General features: G+C 42.3%; 1 protein-coding gene across 2 annotated transcripts in view; it reads right to left on the reverse strand.

The window, feature by feature from the left end:
• Window positions 1–11,222, reverse strand: part of ANKRD13C (ankyrin repeat domain 13C) — an 86,784-nt gene extending 75,562 nt beyond the window's left edge. Inside the window, exon 1 of one of the 2 annotated variants that reach the window (XM_060232015.1) lies at window positions 10,580–11,222. In XM_060232015.1, coding sequence (XP_060087998.1) covers window positions 10,580–10,943 — 364 coding nt within the window. In that variant the 5' untranslated portion in view covers window positions 10,944–11,222. The remainder of the gene's footprint in view (window positions 1–10,579) is intronic. The other variant, XM_060232014.1, reaches the window with a different exon arrangement.
• Between the last annotated feature and the right edge of the window lie 7,641 nt (window positions 11,223–18,863).

Below are 18,863 nucleotides of genomic sequence, written 5' to 3' on the forward strand. Positions count from 1 at the left end.
ACAGGGTAATTCTGAGGCTCCTGACTTTAGTTTTGAGATGAGTTATGCCTGCCACAGACAACCATAACTCCCAAAGCAAAAAAAAAAGAAAAAGGGGGGGGGGGACTGGGGATTGCACAGACCAGGATGCTCCAATCCCCTTCATGTCTGGACTGCAACTGATGATCCTGAAGTCATGGACCATTTTGAGACTCCTAGCTTTATTTTCTAAGGACATAGGTGTGCCACAAGTTGGAAAGATCCTTTTATTGATATTGATACGCTAACGTGTGTTAACGGACTCCTAAAAATCTTGTGGAGAGACAAAAATATGTGGGGAAAATGCTATACGCTCTGATCATATTATTATTAACATTACAAATAATAGAACTACACAAAATATAGCGAAAATGCAAATGGATAGCTAAGGCAGAAGGGACTCTCTCCCAAATAATGCCTATGTCTCTTGCCCAGTGATCATTTTGACACAAGATAGGTGCCTTTTTCAAAGGCTGGACTTCTTCCTCAATAACAATTTATATGGAATGGTAAAGAAATCATCTCAAATCCAAGAAACTAACCGTTTGGACTTCTGAATCCCATCAATAAGTAAGAATTATCATTCATTGGTTGAATCTTGTTAATTGCAAAGATTCAAAGTGCCACAATGTGACATTCTTCAGCTCCTCTTTCTATCAAGGAATGACTTCAGTGTACCTTAAAATCTTCAGCAATGTCTAAAATTACAGAACAAATGCAAATGGAAGGGGAAAGAAAATAGAGGTCCAGAATTGTTTCAATGTTAACTTCTTTTTATTAACTATATTGGGAAAGGAAAGGTCTCCTGTGCAAGCACCAGTTGTTTCCGACTCTGGGGTGACGTCGCTTTCACGTTTTCGCGGCAGACTTTTTACAGGGTGGTTTGTCATTGCCTTCCCCAGTCATCTACGCTTTCCCCCCAGCAAGCTGGGTACTCATTTTACTGACCTTGGAAGGATGGAAGGCTGAGTCAACCTCAAGCCAGCTTCCACCGGGGATCAAATGCAGGTCGTGAGCAGAGCTTAGGACTGCAGTACTGCAGCTTTAACACTGCACCACGGGGTTCTTGATATGAACTTTATTAAACAGACACTAATTATCAGTATGAGCACATCTAGACCCTTTACTGTGATATGATCTGAAATATGATGTACATTCTCCATTTCATATTGCAATTCACAATTTCGATAAGCTTGCCTATTCAAATTTCATAATTTCTACTTAAACAATGGAACTCTACAACAGTAAAAAAAAAAGGGCAGAAAGAGCCACAAAATCAAAACCACAACCATACAGCCCTGGTCTTACCTGTCATGTCATTTGAACATACTGTGTGGAGCAAGTTATCACCAATCTTAAACTCCAGGCACATGGGATAGTCTGGGATAGAAAAATGTCTTATATACAAAGTAATGGGAGAAGAGCTTCCAAAAGAAAGCAAGATTTTGCCTTTTTTATCCTGTCCAATGCATAAACAAATTGGTTTCAAAGAATAATGCGGTTGGAACCAGCAACAGATGTTTGCTGAACCCCTCTCTCCTGGTCCACTGCAGATTCATCCCTCACACTGTTCCTATGGGTTCTCTGTCCCTCAGGAACAGCATCTTGGGCTGCAGCAAGATCAGGAAGCTCCATTCTGCTGATGGAAATTCCTTGGTGTAGTGGTTAAGAGCAACGGACTCTAATCTGAAGAGATGGGTTTGATTCCCCCTCCTCCTCAAGCTGGGTGACCTTGGGTCAGTCACAGTTCTCTCAGAACTCTCTCAGCCACACCTACCTCACAGGCAGTGTTCCCTCTGAGTTAGCGTGAGTTAACTTACAGATTTTTAGCCTCTGGCTCACACATTTTTGTCTTAGCTCAGGAAAGATGACCCCAGAGCACAATAATTTATGCCGCAGCTCACAACTTTAATGCCGGTAGCTCACAAAGTAGAATTTTTGTTCACAAGACTCTGCAGTTTAGAGGAAACATTCCTCACAGGGTGTCTGTTGTAGGGAAAGGAAGAGATGGTGATCGTAAGCTGCTCTGACACTCTTTCAGGTAGGGGAGGGGTATAAAACCAACTCTTCTTGTCTTCTACTTCTTTCACTGGAGCCCACCCAGCCCATAGTGTGAAGCAACAGAACTGCAACTTACGACATTTAAGGACTAAACCACAAATGATTCTCAGAGTAGATCAAGTATTGTAACTTAAAACTACAGGAGATAACAGTTTTTTTCCATCAGCCTAGGTCCCAGTTGCTATCTTAAATCTGCTGGAATTGGGGCACAAACATTTCTTGAGTTAGCTGGTTGAATTAAGAATCTTTTGATCAACTAAAAAGGCACAGAATACATAATTTTTGGAGGAAAATTATTTTTAAAATACTTAGATTAGAGATGTCAAATGTCCAGAATGCAGAATGGACTTTCCATTAAGGTCTCTGGGAGTAGTCTATCTGGGCACAGAGACCTTAATGGAAAATCCGTTCCATGTTTTCCTTGCAACTTTGTCTGTGCTGCAATGTATTTTAATAGAGTGAAGCTCAGTTTTACTTTACAGAGTTTATATGGCCAATTAGAAGATGCTCCTTACTGTAGTTGTGTGACTTTGCAAATAAAGAATTGATGCTTTGAGCCAGCATAAAACCCATAGTCAAAGGGGAATATTACACTGAAGAGCCATTGCAAATCTAAGCAGACCTGGGGGCAAGGGGAGAAGCATGCAATGTCCAGCCATTTCATGTTTTCCTAAACGCAGAGCATTTTATGTTTTTGGTCCATATTTTTAGTTTCTTCTGTGATCCTTGTGCTATTTCTTGATGTTTTATTTTAGAAATTGCATTGCCAAATCCAACTATTCCCCCACCTTTCCATTTTAAACAAAACACTTCAAGAGTTTTAAGCATGTTTGCATTTAAAGTAAAAAATAATATATTTAAATGTGTTTCTCTGTATCCCTCATAAAGTTTATATCTCTACTACCTGGCATTACATTTTATGATATGCACAGGATGGCATAAAAAGACCCATTTAAGTCCTCATAACAAATGAGTTCAACACCCCTGACTCAGATCCATGGTTGTCAAGTACTCCTTTATTAGAGGCATAACCCTATTCTCTCATACAATGGAGAAAATGCCTCTTCTAAAAACAGCACCTGCAAGCCAACAGCACATATATGAATCACATAAAGAATAAGCCAAACACAAATCATCTTCAAAACTAATGTTTTACACCTCTGCAGATGAATGAAATTTAATCAACTCATTAATCACCTACTAATCACCAACTCAATAATCACCTACTATTTCTTTAATCGGGCAACAGCCCTAGTTGTAATAGAGCTTCACAACCTTCACAGTTCTGACCTATTTAACATAGAGCAGTGCTACAGAAGCTGCACATACAGATGTGTTTCTCCTACTGCTTGTCAAGTAAAATGCAGCAGTTGCAAGAAAAGCAAAACATGGCCCAGATTCAGCCCATGCCCCATCCCTAATGCATGCAAGAATGTAAATTTCTACATCCAATAAATGTCCTTCTGGTAATCAAATTCTCTGGGCAACAGCAGTTCAGTCTTTGCCAAACTATCTTTTCAAGCCTGTAGTTGTCCTGTAATTAGAAGAAAAAGATGATGATGATATTGGATTTATATCCCGCCCTCCACTCTGAAGAGTCTCAGAGCGGCTCACAATCTCCTTTACCTTCCTCCCCCACAACAGAACCGTGAGGTAGGTGGGGCTGGAGAGGGCTCTCACAGCAGCTACCCTTTCAAGGACAACCTCTGCCAGACCTATGGCTGACCCAAGGCTGGGAATCCATTTGTGAACCCAGGAAAGACCCATCAAACAACTATTAAGAGTCATCATGGCCTGGGAGTATCCCCTCCCCTCCAAATCCTATAAAGCATGACAGCAAGCCACACTTCTTTGTTCAATCTGTAGCACATAGATTGTTCCCCCTTTACTCTAAGTCAGGGACCCCCAACCTTTTTGGCACCAGGGACTGGCACCAGGGCCAGCCTGACCACTGCGGCCCCAGGGCCAGCAGGGTGGGGACCCCGAATTCAGCCTCCCCCCCCCCGTTTTCACAATTTCAAGGCCCAGGAAGGGACGTTGAAGTGCCTCCCGGGCTCTTTAAAGGTCAACCTCCCCCACTGATCAGCTGATCGACAAAGAAAATTGCGGCAGCTGCGAACGACCCACTGAAAAAGTGGCGCTGCCCTTGCCTCCTTCCCACTTCCTTCCTGGGCATGCGGGGGAGGCAAGGGCAGCGCCGCTTTTTCAACAGGTCGCTCGCCACCGCTACTGCAGTTTTCCCCACCAATCAGCTGATAGGCAGGGGGGGTCAGCCTTTAAAGAGCCCAGGAGATGCTTCAACACCCCTTCCCAGGTCTTAAAATTATGAAAACAGAGAGGGGAGGAGGCGCCATGGGAGGCGGTGAGGCTGCGTGGCGCTGTGGGGAGCGGGGCGGCAAGACTGTGTGGTCTGGTTGCTAACAGGCTGCAGACAGGTACCAGTCCACAGCCCAGGGGTTGGGGACCCCTGCTCTAAGTAATGGACCTCAGACATGGCACGATGGCAGTGCACATCTCCATTTTCCCCTGCTAAATGGACATCTGCACTTTTCTCCTTTTCCCCTGCTAAATGGGCATCTGCACACCTGGAACAGGTAATATCACCCTCTTCAACAATCCTTAAAAATCCCTATCAATCATCTCTATTTTTCCTTGCCCTTGAGTGTGTGTATTTTATTGCTTGTGTGTGGTTGTATTTCTTACATATTTTTATAGTAAACATTTTAAAATATATTTATTCTGGAGTTTTCTTTCTGAAACTGGACCTCTGTATCATAGGTGGAAAAGATCCCCACTTTAATTGGCTCTACCTAAGTCTCTCTCCTGCTAATTCTTCTCATAAAAAGAGGAGACCCCCCCAGCATTTCCAGTAACACCAAGGATAGGGAAGGGGGAGTGGATCACACCAGGAGCATGCAATGAGGAGAGCCCAGAAGCCCAAAGGGTGAGTTTGCATTGATGTGGAGAAGAATGGGCTGTGAGGACACTTAGCCTGCCTGGCTTTCATCATGATTCTGGAAAAGAAGATAGTTCCTCCTCTCCCCACAGTGCAAAGCCCCACCTCCAGCAGCGTCTCAATCAACAACAAAAAAAGTTACGGGCAAAATACATTATTTTCTTGCTCAACATTCTTAACTGTGCTGAGCAAGAAAAGAATGCATTCTGGCTCAGCACAGTTAAGACAGGAAAAGAATATATTTCCCCCTAACTTTTATTGTTGCTGATTAAGACCCTGCTGGTGGGGGGAGGCTTTGCATTGTGTGAGAGAAAAGAAGAGAAATTATTCAGTTCTATTCCTGGAGGGTCTAAATATCAAGATTGTCTTTAGCGTTCCATTTAAAAGAGTGATAAAGAAGGAATTAATGGGAAACCAAAGTGACTTTTTGTTATGGGGTTTTCCTGGAAATGAGAAATTTTTTTTAAAGTAAAGTAAAATTAGAAGAAATTGTTGCAAATTCCTAAGGGGGGTTTATTCAGAATATTTTACTCCCCACCTTTCTTTTAAAAGCAAACAAGCCATTATAAAGCATCTGCTATCATTACCCCAATTAATGTTTATCAAGAAAGATTGAATTAAGAAATAATTTATTAAGAAATACTTTCTAGCCATTTTTTCAAAGCACTTCCCACAAAACCTGCTGCAAATAAACTTTACTGATAAATCCTGACCCGGACAGATCTCAGTTAGTTCCAGTCAGCATATCCCTCAGTTTGGGGAGGGGGAGCTCAGGAGGGATGTGATGCCATAGACTTGAGTCCACACTCCAAAAGGAAAACTGATGTCTGTAGTTAAGAAATCAGTCGTAATTTTGAGAGAACACCAGGCCTCGATTTCAATTTGGTAATCTTGTTAATCCTGTGGGAAGCACAGCTTTGTGGGGAAAGCAACAGATCCTGAGGAAAGTTGCACTGGCCAGGGAGAGGTGATTCCACAATCTGTCAACTTGCAGGCAAAGCAGTACCCCAAACTCAGTCTCCCACCTACCCCATACCTGTAACCATTTCTGGGTTTCTCCTTTACCTATTAAAAAATCCACAGCCTTTCCTCAAAGAAATTTCAAGAATGGTCTGGTTGGGAGAGGCCATGGCTTAGAGGCAGAGCATCTGCTTGACCAGCAGAAGGTCCCAGGTTCAATCCCTGGCATCTCCAGGTAAAAGGACCAAATAGTGAGTGATGTGAAAAACGTCTGCCTGAAACCCCGGAGAGCAGCTGGCAGTCCAAAACGTTACTGACTCTGATGGAATGATGGTCTGATTCAATATAAAGCAGTTTCATGTGTATTGCATCCGGCAACAACCTTAGAACAGTACTCTACTTTTATAATACACTTACGTCTCCTACCTGGCATTACATTTATGGCACACATGGCCCAGCCAAAGAAAGACAAAGCTCTAAGGCTTTGGTGTGGTTTCTGCCCCACCTCCTTCTGATCTTTTTTTCCCCTTCTTCAAGTTAGGGCAATTAGCTACGTTTTACCCAGTCTGTGGGTAAATGTACTACATTGGTTTGAGGGAGAGGTGAAAAGGTTAACTGTGGTAGGTTAAAAAGACAACAAAAGGCATACAACTATTGAAAAGCAATGAAAGCCCTTCATGCCCTCCTCATGAGGATTTGGTATCTTTCTAGGTGCAGCAACGCACCTTGGATTAAAGAGGTGAATGTGTGTGTACACACAGAGCTTGTCCACCTCGTCTTTAAAAGCATTTCACTCATTCATATGATTCAGTACCCCTCAAACTTCTAATTCTTCCATCAGAAAGAGTGGGGGGGGGAGGGGACGGACAAAAAACAAACAAAATCCACAGTTTTTTCCTGGGCCTTCACATCTCTATCTGTAATAGCTGTTTCCAAAAAAATTATGATCATATTTTTAAGACGACACTCTCAGTTACAACTCCTAATTTATTTTTTACCTGCACAGAAGTATCAAAATCTTAACTATCACCATTTTTATGTATGAACTCTTGGCTTGGAATTCATTGTTCAACGCATCTGTTTCAGCTTCTGAGGCAAGAGAAAGGTAGCTTTGATTCCCACACGGTCTCAATGGGAAATGTATTATATGACTAATCAGGAGTCATATGGATTCAATGTCTCAAGCAGCCAGGGTACATTTTTACCTGAATTGTATTGAACATACCTCAGTTTGTTTATGGCAGGCATGAACCTGATTAATATCTGTACTTGTGCACTTTCACCCTCTTTTCACCTCTCCTAGAGAGAAGACTGAAGCCATAACCTCCAGTTAGGTGTGATGTCTGAATGCGAGTGCCTGGACAAACCGGAATTTCTATTTTCCTCACAGAAATGGGATTTAAAGCATGGTTTAATCATAGATTAGTGTCCCGTTTTGCAGGAAGATACAGACATCAATTTGGTCAGGCACCAACATTCAAACATCATGCCTAACTGTACTGAACTGAGAATTTCTGTTCCCAATAGCCATGTATGTGGTAGAAAGGGAAAGCACCACCAACCACATTCATGGCAGTAACAAACAAGCTGAGGTTTGTTCCTGATGTCTGAACGCAGCCTCAGATTTTATTGCTTAAATGGCCGCAGTACTGTGACTGAATGCTCGCAAAGACAGAGTTTGTCTTCTGCTGAGAACCTCCAGATTCACACTTAGAAAACAGATCCAAAGCAACAGACTGCAGAGCCAGTGCCTAGTTATACTGAGGAAGCAAAAATAAATGTAGAGTTAATACCAGTGCTGATTTGTCTGGCAACAGTGTCATCTCTTCCCCTCACTTCTACTGCTTAAAAGTCCAGGAATGCCAACACATCCATCCCTTAGATGCAAAGGGAAAACACATTACCATGTGTGCATCTTCAACATACTTATGAACAATAGCATCTTATTTACACTTGGACTTAATGTTCTGTGAGTCACTTGTTGAGAATTTTGCTAATTATGTCAAATTGGTTACCACCACCTTAATCAAATGGCATTATACTAACCCAATTGGTCACAGTGTTTGATGTTAATGGCACTGTACGCAAAAGGATCAATGGCCATCTCCAATAACAAAATATAAATTATTATTTGAACAGATGCAATTAGGAATATGCTACTGCACAGTTCTTGAGAAAGATTTTAAATGTGTGGAGAACAGAGGACAGCTTAAAGAGATAATGAAAACCAACCCACACATATACATTGATGCCTGGATATACCTTATATTGAAGTAACCAGGGCTTGGAACAGCAAACTGGAGATTGTATGCATTCAACTGTTATCCTAGCTAAAAATTAAACATTTGCAATAATCGGGTTTATATACTGAAACTTCAGCATGACTGCATCACATCCTTAATGTATGTTTAGCTACATACTAAACCAAATGAATACAGAAAATGTTATTTCTGAAATTGCTTTTTTTTTGGTAACAGTTACTGTACCAGGACCATTGTTTTCTTATTTTGAAAATAACATTATTAAATACCTTGACTGCATGCAATCATACACCACCAAGTTTGCTGTTTATGATAAAGGGGTAGATAGAATAGGGAAAAGCTAACAAATTTAAAACTCTACTGAACAGTTACACTTTTTATTGAATACCTTACTATTACACAATTTCTAAAAAATATGGCAAAGAGTGAAACTCAAGGATTCAAAACAATTGCTTATTAAAAGCCACAATTGGTAACCAATGTTCCCTCTAAGCTGAGTTAGCGTGAGCTAGCTCACAGATTTTTAGCCTCCAGCTTGCACATTTTGTCTTTGCTCAAGAAGGATGTCCCCAAAGCACAATAATTTATACAGTAGCTCACAACTTTAAAGCCAGTAGCTCACAACTTTAATGCCAGTAGCTCACAAAGTAGAATTTTTGCTCACAAGACTCTGCAGTTTAGAGGGAACACTGCTGGTAAGAGCTGAAAAAAATACTGTTTGTTGTTAACCATTCAGTTGTGTCCGAATAAAGATACAGTATTTCTCATATAGTATACGAAGAACTGACGGTAATAAAACTGCATATATGTGGTTGAAAGGCATGAAACCATAACATCCTGCAAAACCTAATAACCAAGTAAAAATGAAGAAATATTAGAAAAGCAAGTTGCTTTCCAGAAATGTCTCCAGATGTTAGAATGGAGTAACGGAAGTCCAAATTCATATATAAGGGACAGTCATTTCTGTAGACAGAATAGAAAAGAATACATAATTCTGATATAATACATTTAATCCTAATTAATTCAACAAGAATTACACTCAAGAATCCACCACAATGCAGCCAACTAATGCTATTTGCAAGGAGGCATCTCAGTGTGGACTCTAAAAATTGAAAAGGCAACATGTTTTCATAGTTGACCATAATAAGGGTTGAAAATTTTGATTCCTGATTAAGAGAATGATGATTTTCCTCAGTATGCTGCTATAAAATAATAAAGAATTATGGCTGTATTCTTTATTTTTACAAGAATTAGGACCATGAGAAGAGCAGGTCATGATTGTACTTTGGACCAATACATTGTCTCATAGAAAAAGGTTATGATGACCTAATCCATTATTTATTTGAAAGATTAATTCCTTGATAAATCAGCTCTGCACTGAGCGCTAATTAACCTGCATTCATGAAAACAACCTAGTAAGTATGTCAGGATCTATTTGCAACCTTTGCTCTGAGATCTCCCACAGAATAATAAATCTAAGTACAATATGTTTCTAAATCTAAGATCCCCACCAGCATTCTTCCAGGGAATACTTGTATGCATTCTTTAACAAGATAAACAGTAGATTGGAAGCTGTAGGTTGGGGGGAGGGGGGGAGAGCTGTAGGTTAGACTGGGGGACGGGGAGTGTAGATAGAAAGGGTTAAATTCCTCTTCCTTTCCCCAATGCAGCTGCTCCAATCAAATCTGGAGGTCTCCGCAGCAGCTGTAAAAGTAAAAATAGAACCGTTGGGGACATCGTGGAATTCCCGTCTAACCAATGAAAGCTAAAGAACTAAATTCCCTTAGAAAGGTATTGTTGCCAACACTCTCCAAGATGCGCGTTTCATCCTCTTTCAATTAACAGTTCTTAGTGTGACGCCACACCAAACGGTGTTAGCAGGGGCTGCGCCGTCACAAAGCCATTCTGCACCAAAGCTACTTTCCTAGGTCACACACCTAGAGGCCCCTGGCATCCAAGAGAAGAATGCAACTCCTTAAAACGACGCATATTCCTGCAGATGAAAAGGGATCACAGTACTGTCAACGGACGGGCTATGGCCAAGTTCCTTAGGAAGAGGAAAGGGGGTGGGGTGCGTTTTTAACGTTTACTCCGTCTTAGGGCTTGAACTCTACGGGTGGAACAGAAACACTTTACTCCACAACCACACAAGGGTGGAGGCCCGCTCAGCCGACCTCAGTCTGGGGAGCGAAACAAACCAGATACGCACGGTGTTTACTAATAGGAAGACCGGCCACGGGGGTTAGAAATAGGCTGGGATGAAGCCAGGCTCCTTACTTAGCGGCCCCCTTCAAGGCTCAGGGGTGGGGTAGCCACCGCTTACCGTGACTGTCTTTCTGGCCAATACCCTGCGTGCGGATCAGCGCTGACAGCCGCCTCACGTCCCCCTTGAAGACACACTCGTGGACAGGAAACTGCGCCGCAGAGCACTTGTCGGGCTCGGGGCCGGCGGCGATGGCCGCCCCCCCGGATCCTCCCTTGAGTGGCAGCCGGTGGTGGTGGTGGTTGGTGAAGATGCGGTGGCTCCCAGCACGGCCGCCCTTGCCGCTTCCGGCTCGGCCCCCAGTGAAGGTGCCTCCGCCGCCGGGCGCGACTGCAGCCTCCTCCTCGCCAGGTGCCAGCAGGTCCCCGTCCTCCTTGCTAGGCTTGTGGTCCCTGCGCAGCGAGCGCAGCTTCTCTCCGGTCATCGCCAGCGGCGGCCCCGAGCTCAAGGGAGCCCCGATAGGGAGCCGCGGTCGCTGCGGGGGCCTCGAGGCGTTCAAAGTTGCGGCGGTGACTCCCGTCCAGTCTGCATTCCCCTCATCCGGGGACGTTCTGCAGGCCCAGGGGCTAGAAGCCCTGCAGAGCCGCCTTCAAACCTCCTTCCACCTGCCGCTTCTCTCAGCGACTCGACCGCGCCGCCATCTTGTCTCCCGGATCTCGCGAGTTGACAAGGCTCAATAAAGCGAGATCGCAGAAGCTACCGCGAGATGTTCATTCTCTGACAGCAAATGGCAAACGGAAGGCGTGAATGAGTGATGGTCCTGTTAATAGGTCTGGCTACTCGGTGGTGAAAGGCTTGGTAGGGCTCCTCCGGGGTGGGGTAAACAGAAGGGTGTATGGTGGGATGGAAAGAGGAGGGCTAGTGCTGCTTAGAAGTATTCTGAGGATATGATATTAGAAACAGAATGCTAACATTCTTGCTCGACATTATTGGTAAACGGTCGAAATCATACAATTTGAACGAGTTAACAGTAAAACAAAGAACGATAGAGAGGTACCAAAATGCGAATAAAGACAGGTATTGACCCTACCAGTCAGAAAAGGAGCACTAAATATGCAGAAGATGTATGCAGAAAGTCTGTGTCCAATGCCCCATATTTCCGACAGGGATTCACAGTGTCTTACATCATCCTTCTCTCTTTCATTTTATCCTCACAACAGCTCTGTGGGGTGTCTTAGGTAGAAAGTATATAATTGGCCCATGGTTACAGAATCATAGAGTTGGAAGGTATCTCCAGGATAATCTAATATAAGCCTCTGCACAATGCAGGAAATTCACACATACCTCCCACACACACATGCCCATTGATCCCTGCTCCATGCCCAGAAGATGGCCAAAAAACCCCACACAACCCTCTTCCAGGGTCCCTGGCCTGGAGATCTTTCTATTCACTATCTTGAACCTACCTCCAATCAACATCACTGGGTGTGCCTAGTTCTTGTACTATGAGAGAAGGAGGAAAAGTTCTCAGTTTTCTCCACACCAGGCATATTTGTGTTCATGATGTTCATATGCTTTCCCTTGATTTCTCTCTTTGTGGTCACTGAGCACTGCCATGTGCTGCTCATCTGATCAGCCTCCAGTCCCGCAAACATCAGCTATATTTATAGTTTTGTTAGCTTAATGCAACCATACATTATCCGAGATCCGGTTTGGTGTACTGGTTAAGTGTCCAGACTCTTATCTGAGAGAACTGAGTCTGATTCTCCACTACACATGCAACTGCTGGAATGACCTTGGGTCAGTCACAACTCTGTCAGAGCTGTTCTGCTCAAGAACAGTTCTGGGAGCGTTCTCTCAACTCCACCTACCTCACAGGGTGTCTGTTGTGGGGAGGGGAAGAGAAAGGAGATTGTAAGCCGTTCTGAGACTCCAAATGAAGGGTGGGGTATAAATCAAATCTCTTCTTCTTACCGCATGTTGGCATGGGTGTTAGCATTATTTTGCCACATTTTTACATCACATCAGGATCACTATTACCATCCCATATACCACAGTTGGTTAAGCCAAGATTTCCTCCCCTCCAAAAAATTAAATTTGTCACACAGCTTTATGTACCCCATCTTATCACAACCCAATCCCATGCCTGCCTCGTGGAATTGTGCAGCTGGTCTTACTCAAGACAGAAATCCTTGGTGTTAGATACACCTTCAGTATACATAAAAGCAGGCTATTAGGTTGCAGTCCTATGCACGTTTATGTACTTTGACTCAGTGTTCTCCTGGGTGAGGGGAATGCCCCCCTTCCTGATTTGGAAGGCTGGAGTGGGAAAGGAATGATCATGATCTCACTGTTATTCTGATAGGCTATCCTTCCTCTGTTTCCCCTCATAGGCACTGTTGGAAATATGGTGCATTGAATACGGGACTTTCTTTATACATCTTCTGCATATTTAGTGCTTCCTTTCTGACTGGTAGGGTCAATACCTATCTTTATTCACATTTTGATACCTCTCTATCATTCTTTGTTTTACTGTTAACTCGTTCAAATTGTATTATTTTGAACAATGGTGCTAGGGGAATGGCTTCAGGGAGTTTAACAAAAGACCGGAATATCTGTCTCTGCTTGGATCCAGTTGGCGATCCCAGTGCATATAAACTCCTAGCCCTGATATCCATTCCCAACAATTGAATGTTGCAGAAAGAAGACCAATGCATAGGACTCCTGTGGAACTTGAAGACTGTGCCACAACAAGAAGGCTAAACAAAAAAACTCCTTTGGGTAGTGAAGGGTGGGTTATAAATCCTTATCAGATCTCAGAAGCTAAGCAGGGTCAACTCTGGCAAGTACTTGAATGGGAGACTTTCTTGAAATACCAGCAGTCAGGAGGATAGGGGTAGGCTTTATTCAGCCACCTCTCTGAATATCCTCCAGGCCCCCAGTAGAGGTCAGTCACCAGAAGTTGCCATGACCCAGGTGCAGATGTACATACACAAAATACAGAAATACCAAGAAGAAAAATTTAATATTTACACAAATTTATTGTTCCTCTTCAGATGGAGCCACAGTTGCCACCAATGCTGCATCTGTCCCATAACCAGTTCTGAAATTAAAAAGAAAAGGAATAAGCCTCATTCAGACATCAATCCAATGAATTACCTTGCCTCCAAAAGGGATGTTGACCTATAATTTGAAAAATCTTCCTTGGCACTAATGCCTCCTTTTGATAAAGAATCTTTTATCAAAGAGGTTATCTTGGCCAGAGGGACAAGCATCTTTACACAGCAGCTTTTAATTTACCAAACTCCACTTCATTTAGGGAGAGAAATCCAAAACGCTCCATACTAACTTCACAAGTGGTTCTAAAATAGGCATCCAAGTTGGATCAGATGAAAGAGATTTTATTAGCCAAAAATCTAGAGATTCCCTTATTGAGTTTATTAAACCTCTGGTGATCTTAAATAATCCAGCTGTATGGGATTCAGCTGACACAGTAATAGCACAAAAGTTACCTTTTTTCACTGCTGTCACTCCTACTTCTAACTCCATGTTCTTATAGTATCAGCAGAAAGTATAGAACAAAGTAGGAGTCCAGTAGCACCTTTAAGACCAACAAAGTTTTATTCAGAATGTAAGCTTTTCTGTGCATGCACAATGAAATGGGATACAGTGAGCAGAGTTACATATAGCTGGTAGGCAGTGGTTTAGAATGCAAAATGGTACAAAGTTAAAATTCAATGGCAGAATAGCAAAATTAACTAATTGAGCAAACCTTTGATCTGGGTAGCATTAGTATGGAAAACCAATAGAACAGTAACATGTCAGAATGTGAGAATGTCTGTTAATTATTCTATTGCTTGTAAGCCTGGGCCAAAATGAGGGCATTTCTTTCTCAGAAGTTTTCCCCTTCCAACTATTTTACCTTTCAACATGTAACATACGTATAAACATCATTCTAGTATGCCATTAGGAAAAATACATTAAAATATAGTGGAAGATGGGTTTAGTATAAATGAATGAATGAATGAGTAAACTTTATTACGGTCATAGACCAATATCAAAGCTATAACACATCATGTAAAAACCCTCCTAAAATACATAAACACCATAAAATACATAAAACTTTTCCCCAGCTATACAGATCCAGGATAACTAAAATACATTTTACTGATTATAAAATCCAAAGTTGGTTCAAATTTATATAAAATCCTTTAAATCATAATCTGTAAAATCATATATAACCTAAAATTCAACAGTTCATACAAGACTGCAATTTTCTTGTTTCTTAGTATGGAACTTCACAAGGTAATGGCAGAATTTAGCTATCTGTCTAGAGATATATGGACTTGCATCCACCAAGAGTTTCTCCAAACACACCCCGTCCGCGTCTGCCATTGGTTTAACTACAAACGGGGAGACAAACCTATCCCTATGTAATTGGTGGAATGGGTATCAAAAAAACATATGAGTAATCGACTCCATCTCTCCCATAGCGCAAGGGCAGCATCGGTCTTCATACGTGACTTTTCTATATTTCCCTTCTAACACCTTTGAGGGCATGACTGCGCATCGAGCGAACGTAAAGGCTCTTCTGTGAGCTGATACCTCCAAATAAGAAAAGTACTTGGCCATCCTCATAACATATTTAGTCTCAGTAGGTGCCAAAAAAGAAGGGGCCTGTTCTAGATCCCTTTGTCTCTCTGAAACACAAATTCTTTGTTTAATAATACTTTTTGCTTTGGCATAACCCTGCACCAAGAGGTTTTCAAGTGAAAATCCTATACTTTGTAAGTTGCTTTTGACCAATTGCAGCCACCTTGGCCTGTAGTAGGCTTCCCAACCCTCCCGCCCTGGCGGGGGACCCCCAAATTTTCAGCCTCCTCCCCCGCTCTTAAAAAATCTGGGGGCGGGGGGAGAGAGAACATACCTGTAGGCATCATGTTGTTTTACAGCTTGGGATCCATTTTTAAGGCTGCACAGGAAACAGGAATGGCCCTTTAAGGCTGCACAGGAAACAGGAACGGCCCCTCCCTTTCTTTTCCTGTGCAGCCTTACTTTCGTTTTCCCAGCAAGCACATTCTGCTGGAAGACCAAGTACGGTAAGTGTTTGTGTGTGTGTGAGAGAGAGAGAGGGAGGGGGCAGGGAGGGGGGGATTCTCTGGTATGGAGGCCCTCCCCCCCTTTAGAAAGTGTGTGGGGGGGAGGGAAATGTCTACTAGGCACTCTATTATTCCCTATGGAGAACGATTCCCATAGAGAATAATAGGGAATTGATCCATGGGTATTGGGGGCTCTGGGGGGGCTGTTTTTTGAGGTAGAGGCACCAGATTTTTACTATAGCAGCTAGTGCCTCTCCCCAAAATACCCCCCAAGTTTCAAAAATATTGGACCAGAGGGTCCAATTCTATGAGCCCCAAAAGATGGTGCCCCTATCTTTAATTATTTCCTATGGAAGAAAGGCATTTAAAAAGGCGTGCTGTCCCTTTAAATGTGATGGCCAGAACTCCCTTGGAGTTCAATTATGCTTGTCACATCCTTGTTCCTGGCTCCACCCCCAATGTCTCCTGGCTCCACCCCCAAAGTCCCCAGATTTTTCTTTAATTGGACTTGGCAACCCTAGCCTGTAGAGGTCTTAAATTATTAGAGGGAAAAGACCTTTTTTGTTTGTATGGATCTTTAGCCATTGGTATGCCGAAGATAACATAATTCTGGCCTCAATTCTCATTTGCCCAGTTTCTAATCGCAAAAGGGCATTTGGCACACCTGGCGGAAGCTGCAAGATGTTAGGGAGAAATTTTGATTGCACTTTCTCAAGAGCCTGTAGATTTTTAACCGAAATGCCCAGGTTAATACCATAGAGCAGTTGTGTTAAAACTTTGTATTGAAACAATTTCAGTGCTGCCGGGACATAAAAGCCCCCCTTAGTATGAAAAAATCTCAAGATAGCATACATTGATTTCTCCGCTTTCTCCACCCTCATCTTGCAATGTTCAGTATAAATGCCTGTATCCTGAATTACCATTCCCAAATAAGTAAATTTTGTTACTTGTTCTATTTTCTTCCCTTTCATAGTCCAATACCTCGGCTTTTTTTACCAAATGCCATCACTTTTGTTTTTTTTCAAAATTTATTACCAAACATTCATTTTCACAGTACTTAGCAAAGCTGTCTAATGCCCTCCACAACCCAATAGGTGTTCTAGATAACAGTACCACATCATCTGCATATAGCAGTACTGAAAGGTGGCGAAGAGCCAGCTTTGGAGGGTGTAATTTAGTGTCAGTCATATGTTTCACCATATCACTGATGTAATAGTTAAATAAGATGAGGGCCAAAAGGCAACCCTGTCTTACACCCTTCTGAGTTTTTATAGGTTCTGTGAGTAATCCCTGCATATTGCATCTCACTCTAAGAAATGATTCTTCATGAAGTCCATGGATGAGAAATAGCAGCCTTTTATCAATATTAGAAGCCGCTAGTTTTTGCCACAATCGTTGCTTTGAGATGGAATCAAATGCTGCCTTTAAATCAATAAAAGCAGCATACAGAGCAGTTGTACCTTTATCAGAGTACTTCCCAATTAACTGTTGCAATATCAGACAATGCTCAGTTGTCGACCTTTCTTTCTTAAATCCAGCCTGTTCCAAAGGGATGGTTTCTTCTTGTTCCATCCATATTTCTAATTTTTCTAAAAGGTGTCTTGTATAAATCTTACTTATAATATTTAAAAACTTATGGGCCTATAATTGGCGGGATTATTTCGATTGCCCTTCTTAAAAATAGGGACAACTATAGCCGTCCCCCACTGCTTTGGAATTCGGCCTGTTTGATCAACATAAGTAAAAAAAGATGCCAGAAACTGTGCCCACCAATTTACATTCTCTTTAAGCATCTCAGCTGGTATGCCATCCATACCTGGGGCCTTCCTATTTTTCAGTTGCATTATATAAGCTTTTATTTCTTGCGTACTAACTGGTGGCCACTGAGGGAGGTTCTCTGTGTTACCTGAGAAAGGGGGTTGAACATTGTCATCATATAAATTCTGAAAGAAAGCAGCCCATGTTTCCACAGGGATATACATGTCCAGGGGAAAGGCTTTCTTAAATCCCCCAATCTTTGTTAATTTCCAAAAAAGCGCAGAGTTTTTTAGTTTCACAGCCTGTATAAGTTCCTGCCATAGTTTTCCAGTATACTCTTTCTTCTTCCTTTGAATAATGACTTTATAAGGTTTTTATGACTCACTAGAGCATTTGGGATCTCTACCCTTTTTTCTGTGCTACTTCTCATAGCAAGGTCACCCTCCAAGTATGGTAATACTTGGAAATTTGTCTGGGTGTATGTGGCAGCAAAATTGGCACTTGGCTTTATTGCAAGCTCTGGTACCGGTGTCCATGCTCAGATGAGATATTGTATTGTTGTGGGTGAGGAGTTGTTTGAGATTAGGGGACTGTCTGTGTGCAAGAAAAGGTTTACCTCCCAGTACTTTTGAAAAAGAGCTGTCACTTTCCAATAGAGGTTGTGAGTTGTTGATACGTTGAACTGTTTTCAGTTGAGAATTGTGTGTGACCACTAGTGGTGTTCTGTTATTGTCTCTTTTGGGTCTGTCTTGTAACAGGTTTTCTCTGGGTATAATGCTGGCTTTGTTAATCTGTTTCTTGACTTCATCTGGTGGGTACTTTAGTTCCAAAAAAGGTTTTTTGTAGATTTCTCAGGTGCGAATCTCTGTCAGTGGGATTGGAGCAGATGCAGCTGTAGCATAGAGCCTGGCTGTGTACAATGGATTGTTTGGTATGTTTGGGATGGTAGCTGGAGGCATGCAGGTACGTTTGTCGGTCAGTAGGTTTCTGGTATAAGGTAGTATCTATGCGTCCATTGTGTATTTTTACACTGGTGTCCAGAAAATTTATTTCTTGCGTAGACTGGTTCATTGTCAGGTTGATGAAAGTCATTGAATGCCTGGTCGGAATGCATGCAGGGCTTCTTTCCATTTGTCCAGACTATAAAAATGTCATCAGTGTAATGCAGGTATAAGAGAGGTAGGAGTGGGTGGGAGTCTAGGAAGCATTGCTCCAAGTCAGCCATAAAGATGTTAGCATATTGTGGGGCCTTGCGGGTGCCCATGGTATACCATTGATCTGTAGCAACAGTTCATTGTTCAATCTGAATTAGTTATGTGTGAGTACAAAATGGCACAGTTTGGTGGCAAAGTCTAGCTGTGTTTTTGTTAGTCACTTCTGGCTTGTAATCCATTTTGATGTGGGATGTTGGTATCCAGAGATTCCACATCCATGGTGGTTAAAATAATATTCTCTGGAAGATTGTTCGAAGATTATATTTTCCTCAAAAAATCTTTGGTATCACAAACATAACTTGGAGCACTGGTGGCATAGGGTCTTAGATTAGA

This window comes from Heteronotia binoei, chromosome 2, assembly GCF_032191835.1.
Source record: "Heteronotia binoei isolate CCM8104 ecotype False Entrance Well chromosome 2, APGP_CSIRO_Hbin_v1, whole genome shotgun sequence".
NCBI lineage: Eukaryota > Metazoa > Chordata > Lepidosauria > Squamata > Gekkonidae > Heteronotia > Heteronotia binoei.